Genomic DNA, 21,156 nt, shown 5'->3' with positions numbered 1-21,156 from the left:
CATTTTCATGATGGTATGATTCAAGTTTGAAGTTTATGACTAATGTACTTTTGTGTAACTTTTTTAAAAATCAAAATTTCTAATTTATTTGCATTTTGGATAGAGACTGTCATCTGAATTTTAGTGATTTAAAAAAATTTATTGGGATTCCCACTGCTATTTAGTACAGTATCAATTTTATGACTGTTACATATGTCCTTGAAAAATTCATATTCTTACTATTTTAGGGTTGTATATGTTCGATATAATTATCTATTACATCAAGCTTAAAATATTTTTTGTTAAAGTATTGTATAGCCTTTGTTCGTTTGTTTGTTTTGCTTTCTCATTTCCTGATAGAGGTACATTAAAATCTTCAACTATGTTTGTGGTTTTGATGATTTCTCCTCATAATTTTATCTATCTCCTTTTCAATATACTTTAAATACATAGAAGCCATATTCTAATTTATGATTGTTATATCAGTTTGGTAGAGTGTCCCTTTTTTTTACATTATGTATTGTCACCTTTTGTCACTATTAATGCTGTTTGCCTTAAATACTATTTTGTCTGGTGCTGGTATTCCTCTTCCAACTTTTAAAATTTTTTATTTTATTTTTTAGTATTTTTATGATGTCTATTTTTCTATTCTTTTATTTTCATGATTTCCATGTGGTTTCTTTATGATGTGCTTCTTATAAAGTTCATGTAGCTGGTTGATATGCTCCTTGTCATGTGATAACCTGTCTTTTAATTAGTTTAATCTAATAAAATTCAATATAATTGTTGACATATTTGGGCTTTACTCTGTTTCAAGCTTGATTTTGTGTTTTCTGTTTACCATTATTTCTCATTTCCTTTTCCCTCTTTCTTTTCTGGCCTTTTGTTAGATGGACAGACTTTTCTATATTACTTTTTTTTCTCTATATTAGTTTTGAAGATAGAGATTATATTTCTGTTTTTTTTAATAGTTCACTTTTATGCATTACCTACAAATTGATCTAACAAATTCAAAAGTTGCTCAGTATTCCCTTTTTCCTCCCAAATATGATAAGCATAATTTAAATAACCACTAAACCGTTCCATCCTGATATTGTTATATAGAGTTATAATTTTACTTTAAAAAACTTTTTTTATTGTGGAAAACTTCAAATATAGTAAAAGTAGAGAGAATAGCAAAATGAACCTTCATGTATCCATCATCTAGCTTTAACAATGATCAACATTGTTCTTTACTCCACCCACATCCCCTACACATTTTTTTTGGTAAGTTCAGAACATTGTCTCAGACATCAAATCCTTCCATCCAATTTTACCTTTTTTAAAATGAATATTTGTTGTTCTTAAACTTAATTCAATTTGCCAGTGTAGTTTATCGTTTTCTGAACTGGCCATGGTTTTTTCTAGCCCTTGCTTTCCCTCTGGTTTCAGTTTTCTTCTTGTTGATGTATATCCTTTAATAGTTCTTTAAGATAGGTCAGTGGGGGGCCGGCATGGTGGCAAAGCCATTAGTGTGTGCGCTCCGCTGCGGCAGCCCAGGGTTCAGATCCCAGGCACGCACCAACATACTGCTTGTCAAGCCATGATGTGGCGGTGTCCCATATAAAGTAGAGGAAGATGGGCACGGATGTTAGCTCAGGGCCAGTCTTCCTGAGCAAAAAGAGGAGGATTGGCAACAGATGTTAGCTCAGAGCTGATCTTCTTCCCCCCCCACCCCCCCCAAAAAAAAGGTCAGTGGGTGACAAACTTTTATTGTTTGCATATCCAAAATTGTTTTTATTTTACCATCAATCTTTAGTAGTCATTTATCTGGGCATACAATTTTATGTTGATTATCATTTTTCTCCTGGTCTCTATTATTGTTGATGAGAAATCTGCTATCAGCTAATTGTTTTTCTTGTATGGATATGCTAACTTTCTCCATAGTACTTTCATAATTTTCTTTTTATCTTTATGTTCTTATGTTTCACTGTGGTATGTCTAGGATTTGTCTTTTATCTGCTTGGTTCACTTTCTTCTGAGAACCCGTGACTTTCTTTAGTTCTGGAGAATTTTTACATATTATTTCTCCAAATATTCCTCTTCTTATTCCCTCCATTTTGATCTTCCAATTAGATGTATTTTGGAGCTTCTCAATCTGTCCCCAATAACTCCTAATGTTTTTTTTTTTTTTTTTTTTTTGCTGAGGAAGAGTCGCCCTGAGCTAACATGTGCTCCCAATCTTCCTCTTTTTGCTTGAGGAAGATGTGCCCTGAGCTACCATTTATGCCAGTCTTCCTCTATTTTGTATGTGGGTTGCCGCCACGGCATGGCCGCCACCGAATGGTATAGGTCCATGCCCGGGAACCAACCTGGGTGACTGAAGTGGAGCATGCCAAACTTAACCACTAGGTCATGGGGCTGGCCCCCTGATGTATTTTTATTCTGCTCTTTGTTTCATTCTAGGTGAATTCTTGAATTCTGTTTTTCAAACCTATCTGGGTATGATCTATTAGGTTTTTAATTTAAATGATTACATTTTTAATGTCTAAGATTTATAATTGTTTTTTCTCATATTTATATATTCCTGTTTCATTATTGCATAATTATTTCTCATAATTTAAAAACATTTTAAAATGGATCCTGTGGGTTGAGCATACTTACTTTGAGAGCTTTATCAAGATTTTCCTCCCTTGCTGCAATCTATTGAAAGTCAGCCCTTGGGGCCAGCCTGGTGGCACAGCGGTTAGGTGGGTGCACTCTGCTGTGGCAGCTGGGGGTTCGCAGTTTCGGATCCCGGGCATGCACTGATGCATTGCTTGTCAAGCCATGCTGTGGTGGCATCCCATATAAAGTAGAGGAAGATGGGCATGGATGTTAGCGCAAGGCCAATCTTCCTCAGCAAACAAAAAAAAAAAAAAGAGGAGGATTGGCATCGGATGTTAGCTCAGGGCTAATCTTCCTCACACACACACACAAAAAGTCAGCCCTTGACACAAGAGTTTGTAAGTAAATAAATAAATAAAAATGAAAAAAAATCCTCCATAGAAGTAATTTCATCTGGAGTTAGTTGATGGTCCAACTTTTTTATTGTTCTTGCCCATCTTTCTTACCATTAGATTTATTCACATTATGGAATTTTAGTTTGTGGGCTCATTTTGTTTTGGAGGGTTTTTTTTTTTTTTTAATGTTTTTCCTTCCCTTCCTGTCTCTGTGAACCTCCTACATATCTAATAGATTTTTGTTTTCTGCAGTGGGTTCCCCTCCATTCTTGCTAGCTGGAATCCTTGAAGAGCTACATACACCTCAGTACAAGAGTGGTCTTGAAAGAATTCCAGTAATGTGGCTTGTCTGTCTTTGCCCAACCCTAGGAGAAAAATTTTTCCTGAGAAATTTATAACCATGGATTTGCCTTCACTTGGGTTTGGAATTTTAATTTACAATACTTGGGTGATCCAGAAACATGTATGCTGAGAAATTAACATTAAAACTAATAGTAAGGGAGCATGATACACTGGGAGCTCTAGAAGAAGTAAATATAACACTCTGGAGAGACATAATTTCAACCCAGGCTACATCGAGTTTTCTCACTAAAGTACCACTGAAGAATAGCTCACCATTAAAATTTTTTTTTTTTTTTTTTTTTTAAGATTTTTATTTATTTTATTTTTTCCCCCCAAAGCCCCAGTAGATAGTTGTATGTCATAGCTCCACATCCTTCTAGTTGCTGTATGTGGGACTTGGCCTCAGGATGGACGGAGAAGTGGTGCCTCGATGCGCACCCGGGATCCGAACCCGGGCCACCAGCATTGCAGCGCGCGCACTTAACCACCAAGCCACAGGGCCAGCCCTCACCATTAAAATTTAAAAAACAGAATCCATTATGAGAGATAGCGAACACAGCAAATAGCTGAATTAGACCATAAAGAACTTCAGGCAATATAATTATCTTATGAATATTTAATATTTGTAAAATAATTAATATTGCATATTTAAAATTATTTTATTAAAATAAGGACTCAAACATGAGAAAAAAGCAGATCCATCAAAAAAGAGCAGGAAGATTTGATAATTAACCAAAGAGAACTTCTGGAAGTAAAAAAATCTGCTAATAGAAGTTAAAATTTGACTGACAGTTTAAAAAACAGAATAGGTACAGTTAATAAAGAAATTAGTAACCAGAAGATAGATCTGAGAAAAAAAATGATGGAAAATGTGAAAGAGGAATTAAGAGGCATGAAGGTTCAATATACATCTAAAAGGAGTTCCAGAAGAAGAGACTAGAGGAAAAGCAATATTCAAAGCCATTATAGCTGTGAACTTTTTATGATTATTGAAAGCCATGAATCAAATCTGGGAAACAGAATAATAATCAAGCAGGAAAATGAAAGGAAATTCACACATAGACATATTGCTTAAGCTGTAGAGGAAGGAAGACAAAGGGAAGATCTTGTGTAAGCACTTACCTCAATGATAGCTTAACAAATGGGAGCTGCAGTTACTGGTCCATCCTAAATTTATGATCTCCAATTTTAGTGGAGCCAGCCCTCGTGGTCTAGAGGTTAAGATTTGGTGCGCTCACAACTGAAGCCTGGATTTGTTTTCCAGTCAGGGAACCACACACCCCGTCTGTCAGTTGTCATAGTGTGGTGGCTGTGTGTTGTTGTGATGCTGGAAGCTATGCCACTGGGACTTCAAATACCAGCAGGGTCACCCATAGTGGACAGTTTTCAGCAGAGCTTCCTGAGACAGACTAGGAAGAAGGGCCTGACCATCCACTTCCAAAAAAAATTGGCCATGAAATCCCTGTGAATAGCAGCAGAGCCTTGTCCAATAAGCCCAGGAAGGTGAGAGGATGGCGCAAGACCGGGCAGGGTTCCGCCCTGCTCTACACAGGGTCACTAGGAGTCGTTGACTCAACGGTACTAACAATAAGATTTTAGTGAGGTTTTCTGTGATGTCTAAGAATCCTATGCCTGATCTGCTTCCTTTCAAAACCCTCAGACCTGGGCACTCACCCCTATCCACCTGGCTCTCATAATGTGACCCAGCTTCCTACTTCACAGAGAAAGTATGTGGTGTGTAGGTGAAATCATCTCGATTGTTACATAACTTCTTTATATTCACATGAATCCTTATCTCCTTTTCTCTCTATATCTTCCTTCTCAGAGGAAAAACTGCCTCCCTTCCTGCTAAAGCCCATCCTTGCAGATGTGCTCTAAATCCTAGCCTTTTCTCTGTGACCTAGCTCCTATCAGTTAATCTGCTTTTCTCCTTTATTTTCAATGTCTCTCTATTATCTACTTTCTCTCAGCGTATAAACATGCCCAAATCTCTCCCATCTTGAAAAATACCAAAAAACCATTGCCCCCAAGTTCTCGAGATAATGCTGTCCTTTCAGAGCTGGGCTCCCCTCAGAGGAGTTTAAGCTCATTGTCACCACTTTCTTACCTCACACTTCTTTCTTGATCTACTGTATGGTGGCTCCTGCCACACAGACTCTGAAATATTCTTGCAAAGGTCATCTATTACCTTGAAATTGCCAAGTCCAATTGTCATTTCTCAGTCCTCATCTTATTTGCCTGCTCCCTCTTTCTGGAAATTCCTTGCTTCCTTGGCTTCCATGGTGAACATTCTTGGCTCTTACCAGTTCTTCCTCAGTCTCTTTCACTTGCCACTTAAATATCAGTGGTTTTTGAGATGGTTTTCTTGGTCTCCTGCCTTCTTCCTTCTAAAAGTATCAGTGTTGCGGTTTTAGACACAAGTTCAATTCCTAGTCCTACTAATTAGTAGCTGTGGGATCTTAGGCGCGTTTCTTTAACCTCTTTGAGCCCAGCCTCTTTATAAACTGATGATGATAGGATCTACCTCAAGTGTTGTTAGTATTAGATGAAATATAGTGTGTGTAAAGTGCTCTAGGGCAGTGACTGGCATACAGTCAGGGCTCAATATATGGTAGCCCATTTTATTATTTTTTCTTTTTTTTCATCTATCTTCTTTGAAACTTAAGAGTAGATGGGTACTAATAAATATAACGAAGGGTTGTTGAACACAAGTCCAACTAAACAGAATACTGATTCTCTCAACATTGGTTATTTATCATCCTTAGAAAAATCAGACTGATATGATAAATAATTTATTACCTGGAAAGTGAAAATGTAACTTTCATATTGCTCAAGTGGGGGTGGGGAATGAGAAGAGAAACTAATCTTCGTTATGTATTCTTCAGTGTTTTGATATCATCAAGTTGATTTTTACTGTTTATTTCAGAACTTTTGAAGAATCTGAAGATGAGTTGAGAAATGAAGTAGTAGAATCCCTAGAAAAACTCGCTATTTCCAAAGAGGAAGAAAAAAGAGAAGAGGCTTCTGGTTCCTCTAAGGACTCTGAAAGTTAGGAGAAAGAGAGGGGATAAGCGCACAGAAATATGCAGATTAAATGAAGGTTTGGAGAACATTTCTACTCCATCTAATGACAAAATTTGTATTGTTGATGAACACCAAGGAACATCAACAACCAGTCAAAATATACAAGTGTGTTTATTGTGTTTTTTCTTAAGCAGTAAGTGAATATCAACTATAGTATCTATTTGGGTACAAGTCATAAATATTTTTATAGTAAGGGTTTTCTAGTGATCCCAAGAACTTATTAATTTTTCTATTGATTTAGACAACAGGACTAACCTTTAATATATTTTTACTTTAAAATTTCCATTAAGAAATCCTTAAAATGATATATATGGTAGGCAGGGTAATGTTGCTCCCACCTCCCCAAGAGGTGAATATACTGTTACATGGCAAAGGGGAATTAAGGTTGCAGATGGAATTAAGGTTGCTAATCAACTGACCTTAAAATAGAGAGGGTATCTTGGTTTATCCAGGCAGGCCCAATGTAATTATAAGAATCTTTACAAGTGGAAGAGGGAGGCAGAAGAATCAGAGATGAGAACTTTTTTTTTTTTGGTAAGGAGATCAGCCCTGTGCTACCATCTGCCAATCTTCCTCTTTTTTTTTTTTTTCCTGAGGAAGACTGGCCCTGGGCTAACATTCGTGCCCATCTTCCTCCACTTTATATGGGATGCCTCCACAGCATGGCTCGACAAGCAGTGCGTTGGTGTGCACCCAGGATCCAAACCGGTGAACCCCGGGCCACCAAAGCGGAGCGCATGCACTTAACCGCTTGTGCCACGGGGCTGCCCTAGAAGAATCAGAGAGATGGCAGTGTGAGGGGGAGGTGGTGTGATGCTTCTGGCTTGGAAGATGGAGGAAGGGGCCAAAAGCCAAGGCATGCAAGCACCCTCCAGAAGCTGGGCAAGTCAAGGAAATGGATGTTTCCCCCAAAGCCTACCGAAGGAACACAGCCCCACCGACAACTTGATTTTAGCCTAATGAAATCCACCTTAGATTTCTGACCTACAGAACTGTAACGTAATAAATGTGTTGTTTTAACTTAGTTTGTGGTAATTTGTTAAGACTGATAGAAAACTTGAAATAAAAAAACGTTAAAAATAATGAAGGCCATTTTACAAAACTGTGATTTTGAAATTTCTTTAGTTATATTGAATACACTTTTTTGAAGATGGGTGGGGAAAGAAGAAAGTTAGCCAAGGAACAGTGGAAGAGGTAGGGTAAATTACAGGGGAATATTATTCTAGTAAGCACTACAATTTTTTGTGGTTTAACAAAAGCAACTTTTTTGTCATACCCAATGACAGATTTAGCACAGACACACTCTCATTTGTTTATTTATTCATATCATAGCCTTGGAGTCTAGGGTACATTTACATAATTAAACACAATTCTGAAAGCACTGATGACCACACTGGCCGCTATCTCATAATTTTGTCTATGACTTCATAAAATACCCTGAGAATTATTAAAATAAAATATATAGGGCCGGCCCCGTGGCTTAGCAGTTAAGTGCGCACGCTCCGCTGCTGGCGGCCCTGGTTCAGATCCCGGGCGTGCACCGATGCACCGCTTCTTTGGCCATGCTGAGGCAGCGTCCCACGTACAGCAACTAGAAGGATGCGCATCTATGACATACAACTACCTACTGGGGCTTTGGGGGGAAAAAAAAAATGTATGAAGCTCTGCAGTTTTTTGTTAGTCTGAAACCTTCATTTAAAAAAAGTCAATTAAACCTGACAACCTATTCTTCTTGGGTACCAGAGGCAAGAAAGTTTTGTCTTTTAAAAAAATTTCTTTCTTCTTCTTCAAAAAAAATTTCTTGGCATGTGGAGCTTGGAAATAGTAGTAGTAGATACTAATTCAGAATTGGGAGACTACATGAGGGGTATAAAAGGCACCACACTGGGAAAAGTATCCAAGATAATGAAAATCACATCTTTAGATTATATTTAGATACAAATAGATTTTGCATCTACAAGATCTAAATCATATTTAGATACAAATAGTTTATTATACAAAGAACATGTAACATGTACTTTATTGTGCACAACTGGAAGTAAGAATATGAATCACCACTGCTGTGGGTTCAAAACATAGCATGCTTGGACCACTCAAAAGCAACATTTTATAGGCATCTACTGTCACCCAGAGATTCTCCAGACAGACAGGAGCTAACATATTGCTTTGACACTTTTCATGGTATCAGTCATTCAGGAAAAAACCAAACAGATAATACCACATTAGGAACGTTGAAAGTGAACATATATGCGAATTATATTTTCCAATGATATATCTGTGATAAATGAAAATCATTTTGAAGAAACAAGCTTAAAAAATGTTTTATGGAGTTCCAGAATCATTTTTTCCTTTACTACATCCTCTACTTTTGCTCTATGTCAATTTTTTATCTTTAACCCCATGATTTTCTTTGGGTAGATGGTAGGCTGAGTGGGCAATGGTATGAATCTTATCCCAAAGACGAACTATAAGATAAGAAAAAGCATGGGGCTGGGAGTCAGAACCTTCAGGTTATAATCCTGATTTTGTCATGAAACAGCTTTGTGATACTGAAGGAATCTAAGTTCTTTAAATTGTTCTTGTCTGTAAAGTTGAAAATAAGAAAACTAGACTCGAGAATCTGTAGGATTCCTTCCAGCCTCAATTTCCACCAGTCTTTCTTTCCCAAATTGAGTAACCTCCAACACAAAACTACGTTGGTGTGTCACAACATCCTGGGACCCTGTTTTGCTGCTTTTTCATCTGATGACAGAAGATGGCCTGCAGACGAGTCAACAGTGTAGTGGGGAGCAGATAATGAAGCTGGCTGGCTGGATAAATGGATGAGAGGAGACTGGAAAGGAAAAATATACCTCTTTTACATGCCCCTAACACAACGATGTATCGACTGTGAAGGAGGTCACTTCACTGAACCAGAAGGAATTGATTATGTATACAGAAAATGCCAAAAGTTATAGGTCTCTATTGCCATATCTGCACATGCTTACTTTCCCTTTTCCATGCTAGTTATTCAGGATAGAAGTCCTGTTAAATTTATACTGATTCCTAGCTATTGGTTTAGTAACCAAGAATCTATATAGAGTCCCAATGCACTGATAAAGAGAGGATTACAGAAAATATTTACTATATATTGTCACCTTTAATTAAAGTAACTTTTAGCGCCGGCCCCGTGGCTTACTGGTTAAGTGCGTGTGCTCCGCTACTGGTGGCCCGGGTTCGGATCCCGGGCGCACACCAACGCACCGCTTCTCCGGCCATGCTGAGGCCGCGTCCCACATACAGCAACTAGAAGGATGTTCAACTATGACATACAACTATCTACTGGGGCTTTGGGGAAAAAAAGGAGGAGGATTGGCAATAGATGTTAGCTCAGAGCCGGTCTTCCTCAGCAAAAAAAAGAGGAGGATTAGCACGGATGTTAGCTCAGGGCTGATCTTCCTCACACACACACACACACACACACACAAAAAAAGTAACTTTTATAATTTTTGAAGTACTTTCAAATACTTTCCATCTCAGTATCACAACTCTAAAAGGTAGTGAGGACAGGTATTACCATGTGCAGATTATGGATGAAGAATCTGCGTTTCTGAAAGATTAAGAAGCCAACTTTAGTGTCAAAAGGACAGATGTTTGTAAACAATGATGCTGAGGTCAGGCCCAGGTATTCTAACACTAGGCAGGTGCTCTTTTCTAAATGCCACCTTGTCATCTTACAATGCGTGATGCTGATAACAGAGACCCGTGTGGATGGATCCTGATATTACATCATCACTATCAGAAAAACAACTTGTCACAACGTTCTCACTCAGACCTCTTGAATGACTGTAAGCTGACTTCCAGCCTCTGAGATGTGGAAGTGTTAAGGGATCCTGAGGGTGTCCCTTTGTATCAGTACAGAGGTTCTGACAGCACTAAACAAAAACCTATTTTCACAGATACCTAGTTATGGAAAGGACTGCTGGCAGTACCCTGGCCTCAACGTGCCTCCACATCCCCAGACAGCAATTAGTCAGTCCGTCTTTTGACTGTATGCCTTTAGAACATGATTAAGCCTGCTTAAAGTCTCTTTTTTCTAAGAAAATCGTTAGATATATTCAAAAAAGGTCATCCACGATATTGCTTAGAATGTAAACGTACCAGAATTTTTGTGTTCCATGTCAGAACAATGCTAAAGTACTAATCAATTATCACTCATCCATTTTCCTTTCAATATTTCCGTTTTTCTAAAAGAAAGTTCTCTCTCCTGGTTTCTAAAGTAAAGTGATTTGACAAATAGGATTTTAAAAATCTGGATTATAACAAAATTAAGATTGTTCATTTTTTTCTTTCAGATCCATAATTTTCAGAATTTGAGACCAAATACTAATCTAAAATTTTTACACTTAAGCTATATAGGGTTACCTTTTCCATTCAGGAAAAGTAGCCTTCCTTGATTGAAATAAATACCTTGGCTTTACAGATACTGCTGAGAGCACTGCTTAGGCTGACTTGATTACAATAGGGAGTGAGTTTAGAAAAACATTAACATATGAAGGTGTTTAACCATTTTATATAAAAATCTTTAATTTGTACAGATATCGCATTATTTAAATAACTTTTCCACAGATGATAGGAATGTCACTTCAAACTCCTGATCAGAGAATCTGCTTACAGATGCACGAGCGTTCTTTCTGATTTGGAGTCTCTTTTCCACAGACATGGAAAGAATATGAGCCATAGTTTCAGCATAGCCTTCTTCACTTTCAGCCAGAAATCCAGTTAGCTCTCCTTCATGAGGAATGACAATGTCAAGCTTCGGGCCCCCTGATTTGTGTGCAAGGATAATTGTGCCAGCTGCCATACACTCGACAACTCCTGAGAAAGAGATAAAAATCACGTAGTCTTTTAAGTTTTTGAATGTGTTCGTAAGAACAAGGATGAGCAGAATCCTTTAAAAATCTTAAGAGCCGGGGCTGGCCCCATGGCGTAGCGGTTAAGTGTGCACACTCCGCTGCGGCGGCCTGGGATTCGCAGGTTCAGATCCCGGGTGCGCACGGACGCACCACTTGTCAAGCCATGCTGTGGCGGCGTCCCACATAGAGTGGAGGAAGATGGGCATGGATGTTAGCTCAGGGCTAATCTTCCTCAAAAAAAATAAATAAATAAAAATAAAAATCTTAAGAGCCTCATGAGAAACTTAATTAAATGTCTGTATGTCTATAAATTTGCTCATTTAACTTCCATGGTGCAAAATAAAATAACTAAGTTCTTTAGTTTTCAAAGCTTCACAATAATTCTGCTTTGTTCTTAATTAAAATAGTTAAGTAGATAGAAGAATAGTTTATAAAAAACAGATATACTCGAGATAATTAAACAAGGTAGAAGACTAGAGAATGTTAGCAAGGTGGTAGATAATTAATGGATTTTGAAAGATAAAAGGAGTAAAAAGACATCAAAAGCACCATGACTTCCTCACCTTGCCCAGCATGGGCGCAGCACAGGAATCTGCTGCCTTTTCCCTTCTTCCCTAAAGGCTCTCTTCCCCTGGTTTCCACGACACCGCACTCTGCTGGTTCTCCTCCTCCCTCTAGTTCTTCTTTTCTCCTTTGCTGGCTCCTCCTCTTCTGCCCACTCCTGAACTGTTACTGTTCTCAGCATCTTGTGCGACAGGCCTCTTTTCGCTCTACACGCTTTCCTGGGCAGTCTTATCCTTCACCAGGGGGTACTGTAACTACCTGGGTACTGTAACGACCTGGACAATGACAACTCTCGCTCTGTATTTCCAGATCAGGTCCCTCTCTAGACTTCAGACTCATGTATACAACTGCCTGCTGGACACACACACTTACGTGTCCCCCAGACAATTCAAACTCTACATGCTCGAAACTTGGCTCATCACCTGCCTCTCCTCTTGGATCCCCTCTCTAGGTGAAAGCCATCACCATTCACACAGTTGTCCAAACTGAAAACCTAGGCGGTCCTCTCGGATTGCTCTTTCTCCCTCATTTAACACATCCAATTAATCACTGAGTCCTGTTCAGTACTACTTCAGAATCTCTCTCAAGCGTGTTCACCTACCAAGTTCAGCACCAGCACCTCTCCTCTAGGCCGCTGCAGTCTTTCTTGCTCTCCCTGCTCCCTGCAGTCTTGCTCTCCCTGCTCCTCACTGATCCACTCCCCACATAGCAGCCAGAGTGAACTTTAGGGAACAGAAAGCTTTCAAATCCAATACTTCAAAATCTTTCTAGCTTTTCCCACCAGCTTAACATGACCGTGTGATCTGGGTGCAGATCACTTCTCCATTGTCTTGCTGTTCCTCCCTATGCTTCAGCCATACTGAACTCAGTTCCTTGCATGTGCCTGCCAATGCTCCTTTTGTGCTACCCATCACAGTGCTGTTCCCTCCGCTGGATACTCTGCCCTCTTTTGCATGAGGCAGAGCTTACAGGTCACCTCATTTCCTTGGGCAATTGTTCTCTGATCCCACAAGTCTGTGTTAGGTGTTTCTCTTAGGTGCTTTCCTATCACCCTGCACTTTCCCAGCACAGCACCTGGCACACTGTACAGTAAACGCCTGGGTAACTTGTCTACATCACTCTGAGCTGTAAGCCTCTGAGGGGAGGAACAGCTCCTAATTCAGTCATACTCCCAGCACTCACCCCCGTGCCTGGCACAGTAAATGCTCAATAAGTATCCGAGGAAGGAAGCACAGCATGTCAGGCTCTGTGCAGAAGGTTTGGATCAACAAGTCTTGCCAAATGTCTGGGCTTAGTACTGTGCTACTAATGAGGGATACAAAGAGGATAAGGGAAACTGTAGCCTTCGTGTAGGAAACTTCACTTTTATGTTTTTCTACAGCTTTTATGTTTTTCTACAGCATGAGGCACAAAGCAGGCACTTGAGAAATATATATTGAACCAAATTAGATACAAAACCGTACTTGATTTTATACCCAAATGTGTGGACAACAGGAGGTCAGAGTAGAGAGAGCAATTTGTGCTGGAATGAACAAGAAAGGCTAAATTAAAGGACAAGCAGATTTAAGTTGAACACTTATGATGGGATTTGGCAGAAAGGAGACGCCATTTCAATGATGAGTGTAGAATCAATAAAAGAACTAAAGGAATTGCTGTGACAAGCCCACCTAGAGATAGTGGTTCTCAGCTTTTGGTGCACAAGAGAATCACCCGAGGAGCTTTACCAAAATACCTCTACCCGGGCCCCACCCAGAGATTCTGATGCGGTCCTTCCATGGGATTAGGGTAGGGCCCAGGAATCTGTGCCAGTACGTGGGTGGGGTTAGGTAGGGAGAGAAAATGTGGGAGTTAAGAGCAGAGGCTCTCTGGGTTGGAATCTGGGCTCCACCTCTTACTGTGTGATTGAACTTGGGCAAATTCTAAACCTTTCTGTGTCTGAGTTTACTTACAAAATGAAAATAATAATAATACCTATCAAAGAGAGTTTTAGAGAGGATTAAATCAGATAATACTTGTAAAGACCTCAACAGTGACCCACGCAGAGTAAGTGGTCAATAAATATTAGCTATTATTATCGACTACATATTATTATGTCTTACAGGGTCTCCAAAGCACACTTGGTGGACTTGGGGAAGAGAATTAGGACTTGATGAAAACTTCCAGAGTATTTTTTATCAAAACAACCTAAAACATATATCTCATGGCACAAAATAAGTAGTTTAAAGGACAAACTCACCAATCCCAAAATGCTCATTCCACATGGTATGCAGACCAATTGTTGCTTCAGATAAGTAATTCTTTAATTCATCAAATGGAATGTTTATTTTAAATTCCACATCTTCCTGAACTCCTAGATCCTCAGAAAGCCTTCTCAGTTGGTTTACCCTAAGTTCATCATCTTGGTTACGACAACCTCCAATGAGGACTAATTTAAGTGAAGGAAGTGACTCAGCCTCCTTCTTATTTAGCAATTTAGCAAAGGCTCTGATCTGCAAAGGATGATTCTTTTCAGGCCTGAACTGGCCAACAGAAACGAGTAAATGTCCTGGGGTCATCTTTTTCTCATGTAAGGGAATGTCCAGAAATGTCTGCACATCACAAGGTGGATAAACAATGCTAGTGCAATTCCCAACCTTCCACAGTGAGAGAATGTGATCTAGTGTCCAAGAAGAATTGACCATGACTACATCACTGCAAGAACCAACAAGTCCATACATAAAAGCAAATAAATAGTAGTAGATGAGCTTTACTTTGCTGAGAAAAGGATTCCTGGTAATGAAGGCTGCATTATTAAATCCAACATTTTGATTCTTCACTACAGAGAGCATGTCAGTGCTGATAGTGGGATAATGAACATAGCTTCCAACTCGACAACCACCTAAGTACTTAAACAGAGGAAGTGTGAAAGCATATCCCATTGAATCGATGTAAACATCAGGAACACACTGCATCAGAGCTTCCCAGCCAAGGAGAATGGATCCTAGACTTTGGCCCAGCAGTGTGAAGTGAGGATAGAGTGAATCTTCCACAAGGTAGCGTTTCCTTAAGAAAACAAACTTCACTGGGCGAATCAATCTGATGTTAAATCTTGTGAAAGCACCATCTAGTATCTGTTGACCGTTGACATTAACATCACCAGTATAAACAACATAAACTGCTTCAGGATACCTAAAATAGAATACAATAGTTAAGAATTTCATTAGTTTAAGTTAAAATCAAGCAAAAAGTTGTAGATAATTTTCTCACAATCATTAAGAAGCTTATTTTTAGACTAAAAAAAATGTTTTCCACTGTTTTTCCTTCATTGCATTTGGACTACTGACCTTAGTCTTTACTGAGTCTTCCACTGCCCTACAACTAAAATGTTCGTTCTCCAAATGAGACTTCTAGTTCTTTGCAATCTCTTCCACTAAGAGTCTTGCACAGAGCAGACATCAACAAAAATTGCTGATTTATGAATGAGACGTTTTTGTTTTTAAGACATATCAAAATTTTTATTTTGACAACTTTCTCAGTATATAAATGGTAATGAAATATTACTCATAAATAATAATTAAAATTCACAAAAGTTATCTTTAGATAGGATCATAAATGCTAAAGCATCACTCAGTGTTTTTATCTGAGAAATGCAAAAAGGTTTTAAAAGCTAGATCCTGTGCCTAGATCACAGTTAGATATGATATAATTACAATGGAAATATGTAAAAGTATAATGCTTTGGTCTCCCTCTGATTGTGTTTATAATTATTCTTTGAGTCATAAAACACTTGTTCTCTAGTATGAGCTACTAGATTCTGGGGATTCAGGCATGAGAGTCTTTATCCTCAAAGAACTCAGTCCAGTGGAGAACACAGATAATATATCCAAATAACTGCAGAATTGCATTACCTATATTGATAAAGATAGTCATGGGATGCTGTGGAAGTCTAATGGATGAGCATCTAACAACTCCTTCCCAGCCCCACTCGCAGCAGCCAGAATCACCCTTATAAAATGTAAAAAGGAGGGGGCCGGCCCCGTGGTGCAGCGGTTCAGTGCGCGCGCACTGCTGCTGGCGGCCGGGGTTCAGATCCCAGGCGCGCACCAACGCACTACTTGTCAGGCCATGCTGTGTGGCATCTCACATAAAGTGGAGGAACATCAGCACGGATGTTAGCTCAGGGCCAGTCTTCTTCAGGAAAAAGAGGAGGACTGGCATGGATGTTAGCTCAGGGCTGATGTTCCACACACACACACACAAATGTAGAAAGGATTATCTCAAGTAGCTTAAAGACGGCCCCAAATGCTTTGACACTTTACTCATCGGAAGGTGGGATCTATCTATGGCCCCTCCCCTGGAATAACAGTAGCTCTGTGACTGCTTTTACCAACAGAATATGGCAAAGGTGACACTGTGCCAGTTTCTGGACCCAGGCTCTAAGACACTGGTAGCTTCTACTTCACTGTGGGGGCGGACAGCTGTCATGTAAGAAGTCTGCCTATCCTGAGATGGCCATGTTGTGTGCAAGCCCAAGCTAGTCAAGTGGAGAGGCTGTCTGGTGACAGAGAGGCCTGACCAGTCCCAGCACTCCCTCCTACCCATACCCTCCCCACCCCCCCGCCCCCACCGAGTTGTTCCAGTCATCTCAGCCCAGGAAGCAGATGCGAGTGAAAAAGCCTTCAGCTGACTCCAGCCCCGGCTGCCATCTAACCGCAACAGTTTGAGTATGAAGGATTCCAAACAGGGCCCATCAACCCCAAGCTGTGAGAAATAATAATAAATTCTTGTTTTAGGCCATTAAATTTTGGGGTGGTTTGTTATGCAGCAATAAATAAGCAGAATATCATCCCTCTGCTTAAAACACTCATTAACTTTTCTATAACACTTAGAATAAAATTTAAACTCCTTCCCCTGCTCATTCAAGCTCTGTGTAACTGGCCTCCCTTGGTCACCTCCCCTTCCACTCTCTCTTGCCTGCCAGGGTTCAGCCAAACTGGCTTCCTTCCTTTGAACAAGCCCAGCTCCTTCCAGTCTTAGGGGACTGGCAGTAGCTGTTCCCTCTGCTGTGAATTCTCTTTTCTCATTTTCACTCTCTTTCCATAAGGCTGCCAGTAAAGCATGTGGTTTAGAACTCAGGATCTAGTAACTCAGCCTCCTGTTTGGCAACTGATGGTAATAGTAACAACCTGAGAAGGCTGTTGTAAGGATTGAGTGAGCCAACAAATGTAAAACACTTCAAACGATGCCCGGCATGTAGTCAAAGCTCAGGAAACGGCAGCTACTTTTGTCATTCAGATTTCAGTTAAGTGTTATCTCCTTGGGAATTTTCCCTAATTATTCAATCTAAAGTATCCAGTTATTCATACTATCCTATTTTAATTTCTTATCTAGCACTTCTCACCATTTGATATTTTGCTTCTTTACTTATTACCTTGTCTCTCTCTTAATTAAAATCTAAGGTCCATGAGATGGACTTGATCTATCTTGTTCACCATTTAATCTCAACTCCTAAAACAGTGCTTGACACATAGTAGGTCCCCAATAAATATTGCTAGATCGAATGAAATGTGTACTGTAGCTCATCTTGAGTCAGGAAAGACTGTGGGAATTAACTGAGGAGAAAAAGGTTATGTCACAAAAAAGGAACATGATATGGAAAGGCAAGGAATCTAGAGAGCATGATGCTCCTGGTTCAGTATGTTGGAGCAAAGTACATATGAAGGAACGAGGAGGGATGAGAAACAAAATGCGGCAAGAGCAAGATGAAAAAGTATTTTCTATGTCATACTAATTATTAGGATTTTTTTCTTGTGAGTTAAGAGTAACAGAGGTTGCTGGAGAGCATGCGTACAGACATTACGAAACTTGACCACCACCCTTAAGAGTAGGATACACCCTTAAGAGTAGGATAATCTAATTAGAGAGAGAAAGCCAATGCACAGAGTTATGAGAAGGACAGAAGAGTAGGATTAGAGTAGGGAGGGCTTCAAGGAGGTAGGAATTAAACTGGGATTTAAGAAAATTCTTTAGATTTAGGCAGTTACGGAAGATGGCAGAGGAAATATAGGGGTGGTGGCTAGAAGCCAGGACAGGCCAAGAATACAGAAATGTAGAGCTAAGGGAATTACGTGTGAAGGCTATGGAACTGAATGAAGGGCGTGTGCCAGGAAGCAGGGTAACCACGCAAGGAAAATAGTTTTCAACAATAATGGAACCTATATTTTACTGTGCTCTTTCCCTTCTAAAATGGAATCACAAATATTTTTTGGAAAGGGGTTGAGAAGGAAGACTAAAACATTAAATGATGTGTAATACCATATTCTTTCTTTTTTTTTAAAGATTTTTATTTATTTATTTTTTTCCCCCCAAAGCCCCAGTAGATAGTTGTATGTCATAGTTGCACATCCTTCTAGTTGCTGTATGTGGGATGTGGCCTCAGCATGGCCGGAGAAGCGATGCGTCGGTGCGCGCCCAGGATCCGAACCCAGGCCGCCAGTAGCGGAGTGCGCGCACTTAACCGCTAAGCCATGGAGCTGGCCCACCATATTCTTTCTAACATAATAACTTACTTAAGACTATCCAACTGGTAATGATATCAAAATGAGAATCAAATAGATGCTTTGGACAGAGATTATTTCCTGTGCTCCACGACTGACTAAAAGTATTCAGGTTTAAAGTGCTCCACAGTACGTGGTTTATTTCTGTTTATTATTCAATCTCTTCTCCACAAGCTCTCCCAAGGTGACTAGTTATCCCCACTAGATTATACTATAAAAGGGCAGATACTTTCCCTTTCCATATCTTTATCATATCAACTAAAATTCAATAGGATCTTGTAAGGCAGGTTGCCATATGAGAGAAGTATTTCCTTATTGGAGAATAGTTAAAAAAGAAATTCCTGGACATGAATAAGGTACTAGAGAAAGATGAATTCTGGGTAACAATTTTTTTAAAATGGTAACAATATAGCAAATTAGCTAATAAAGATGCATACCTACTTTTTCTGCAGGGCCCTTAAGGCACACCATAAAACTCTTTCTCCTCCTCCACCAGCATTGCAGTATGGATGAAAAAACGCAATCACCATTTCATTATTCCCATTTTTGCTAGTTGATGCTGACTTTTTCTTTCTCCGTAGCAGCAGTCTGATTCCCCAAAGGATAATGACCAAACACACACACAGAGTTCCACATACAATTAGCCCAGGGAACAATAATGAATAAAAAAACCTGAAACAAGAAGGGAAAGGTGGAAATTGATATAACGTCCCTTAAACAAAAATAAGACTACAAATTAAAGTCTACTTTTACATATCAACTTTATATATTAGTAGCAAATTTTTATAGCTTGTGAGTCTGTTCACAAAATACTCGATTATTAAAATTCTAATGCTGCAAAATCTCCAATGACAAAAGTGCAAGTCCCCTATAATTCCCATCCCCACAGCATGCTAGCAATCTAATACACTTTTTCTTTTTTTTTTGTGAGGAAGATCAGCCCTGAGCTAACATCCATGCTAATGCTCCTCTTTTTGCTGAGGAAGACTGGCTCTGAGCTAACATCTATTGCCAATCCTCCTCATTTTTTCCCCTAAAGCCCCAGTAAATAGTTGTATGTCATAGTTGCACATCCTTCTAGGTGCTGTATGTGGGATGCGGCCTCAGCATGGCCGGAGAAGCAGTGCGTTGGTGCGTGCCTGGGATCTGAACCCAGGTGCCAGTAGCGGAGCGCGCGCACTTAACCGCTAAGCCACGGGGCTGGCCCTACTTTTTCTTTTTAATCAGCAGTAGAAATCAATGTTGAGCCACCTTTCTCTTAACTCAGTGTATGTGTTAAGGGATTTAAAAAAATTTAACTATTAACCTAAATAAGACATGATTAGGAATGGTGTCCTGCCCTCAAAACGACAATACGTAACCCAAAGAAATATGTCCTGTGGAAGGATCAATATTCCATTAGTAAGTTTGGTGAGATAGTAAATCATTTGTATTCTCTCACTTCACTTCAAGTAGAACAATTTCTGTGGTAAGAGGAACGGAATTTAAATTTCTCCAGTTCTATTCTGAGTTCTGTATTTGATGTGTTTACGTGACCCTAAAATCACTGCCTTCCCTTATCTGCCTCACAATGAGCTGCCAAAAATCCACTAATGCTCTACTTCACGCACATTGGTAAACTTCCCCCAACACTGACTGCTAAAAGGTTCTCTATTACTGCCCAGTCGACTGAAGCTCTTCGAGGGCAAGGACCCAGGCTGGTTCACCACTGTATCCCAATGCCCAGCACAATACCTGACACAGAGAAGGCAGCCGATAAGTATTTGATGACTGAATGCAAAATGTTATTACCTCCTCAGATGTCTCTTAAATTATGTTGAAATATTTTCTCAAGGTATGTTTTTCTCTTACGGTTGGTCAATACAGTTGGTACCTAACAATATTTTTTATACCCTGCCTACCCTTTATAAAGGATTTGAAGGGCTTATAAGACATAAAAACAATAAAATACTAAAACTTAAATAATCAAAAGTCAGGGCCAGGAAAAATATAGAGTTAAAGTGTGTTGGGGGGGTGGGAAGGCAGATGAGGGGACATAGGCTCTAAGTTTGTACGTAGAGGTGAACAGCAGATTGGACTCTGGGCTGCTTAACGACCAAAGCAAATATGGGGATAATTTGTGTAGTTACATCGTTTTCATTGTCCATAAGTAGAAATTTTTCAGAGAAATAAACATCTTATTGATATTTAGTTCTGAAATAAATTTCTCGTGTGCGATTTCCTATTGTGAACAAGTCCATTCATTACCTGGAGAGGTATTTGACTTGTTAAAATGGTTTGGTCTCAGGACACCCTTATATTCTTAAAAATTACTGAGGACCCCATACAGCTTTTGTTTACATCAGGGTTTCCCAACCTCAGCACTACTGACCTTCTGGACCAGATAATTCTTTGTTCTGGGGGTGTCCTGTGCATTAAAGGATGTTTAGCTGCATCCTTGGTCTCAACCAGTGGATGCTGGTAGCACCCTGCCAATCATGACAATCAACATTATCTCCAGACACTGCTAAATGTCCTGTGGGGGCAAAATCACCCCTTGTTGAGAACCACTAGTTTACAATGATTACACCTACCAATATTTAGCATATTAGAAACAAAATCTGAGGAATTAAAAAAAATATTTATGAATTCATTTAGCTTTCCCACGACAAGTCAAAAGCCCATTTAATTTATAACGTAGCTGACTCATAGAATCCAAAGATTTTTATGACATTTCCTTCAAATGATTTAAGTGGGAAAATTCATGTGATAGGATTTTCAAATTGAACAATTTAA

General features: G+C 39.4%; 2 protein-coding genes across 7 annotated transcripts in view; one reads left to right on the top strand and one right to left on the bottom strand.

Moving 5' to 3' along the window:
* NEK5 (NIMA related kinase 5) overlaps window positions 1-7,410 on the top strand; it is a 70,533-nt gene extending 63,123 nt beyond the window's left edge. The window contains 3 exon segments of the mRNA XM_087436111.1: window positions 6,229-6,344; window positions 6,347-6,388; window positions 6,391-7,410. Of these exon segments, the coding sequence (XP_087292237.1) occupies window positions 6,229-6,344; window positions 6,347-6,388; window positions 6,391-6,527 (295 nt within the window). The 3' untranslated portion in view covers window positions 6,528-7,410.
* The window catches only part of ALG11 (ALG11 alpha-1,2-mannosyltransferase), a 34,078-nt gene that overhangs the window by 10,909 nt on the left and 2,013 nt on the right, over window positions 1-21,156 (bottom strand). For 4 of the 6 annotated variants that reach the window (XM_004433688.3, XM_087436114.1, XM_087436112.1 and 1 more), the window contains exons 2-4: window positions 18,823-19,053; window positions 14,082-15,013; window positions 7,685-11,243 (exon numbers count right to left, since the gene is read on the bottom strand). In XM_004433688.3, coding sequence (XP_004433745.1) covers window positions 10,972-11,243; window positions 14,082-15,013; window positions 18,823-19,053 — 1,435 coding nt within the window. In that variant the 3' untranslated portion in view covers window positions 7,685-10,971. Of the gene's footprint in view, window positions 1-7,684; window positions 11,244-11,844; window positions 13,368-14,081; window positions 15,014-18,822; window positions 19,054-21,156 lie in introns of those variants that run through there. The other 2 variants (XR_015553438.1, XM_087436115.1) reach the window with 2 other exon arrangements.

The sequence above is a fragment of the Ceratotherium simum genome, chromosome 10 (genome assembly GCF_057802395.1).
Source record: "Ceratotherium simum simum isolate JZ-2026a chromosome 10, ASM5780239v1, whole genome shotgun sequence".
Taxonomy (NCBI): Eukaryota; Metazoa; Chordata; class Mammalia; order Perissodactyla; family Rhinocerotidae; genus Ceratotherium; species Ceratotherium simum.
Note: the sequence above shows the minus strand (reverse complement) of the source record. Positions and strands in the feature narration are given on the sequence as shown.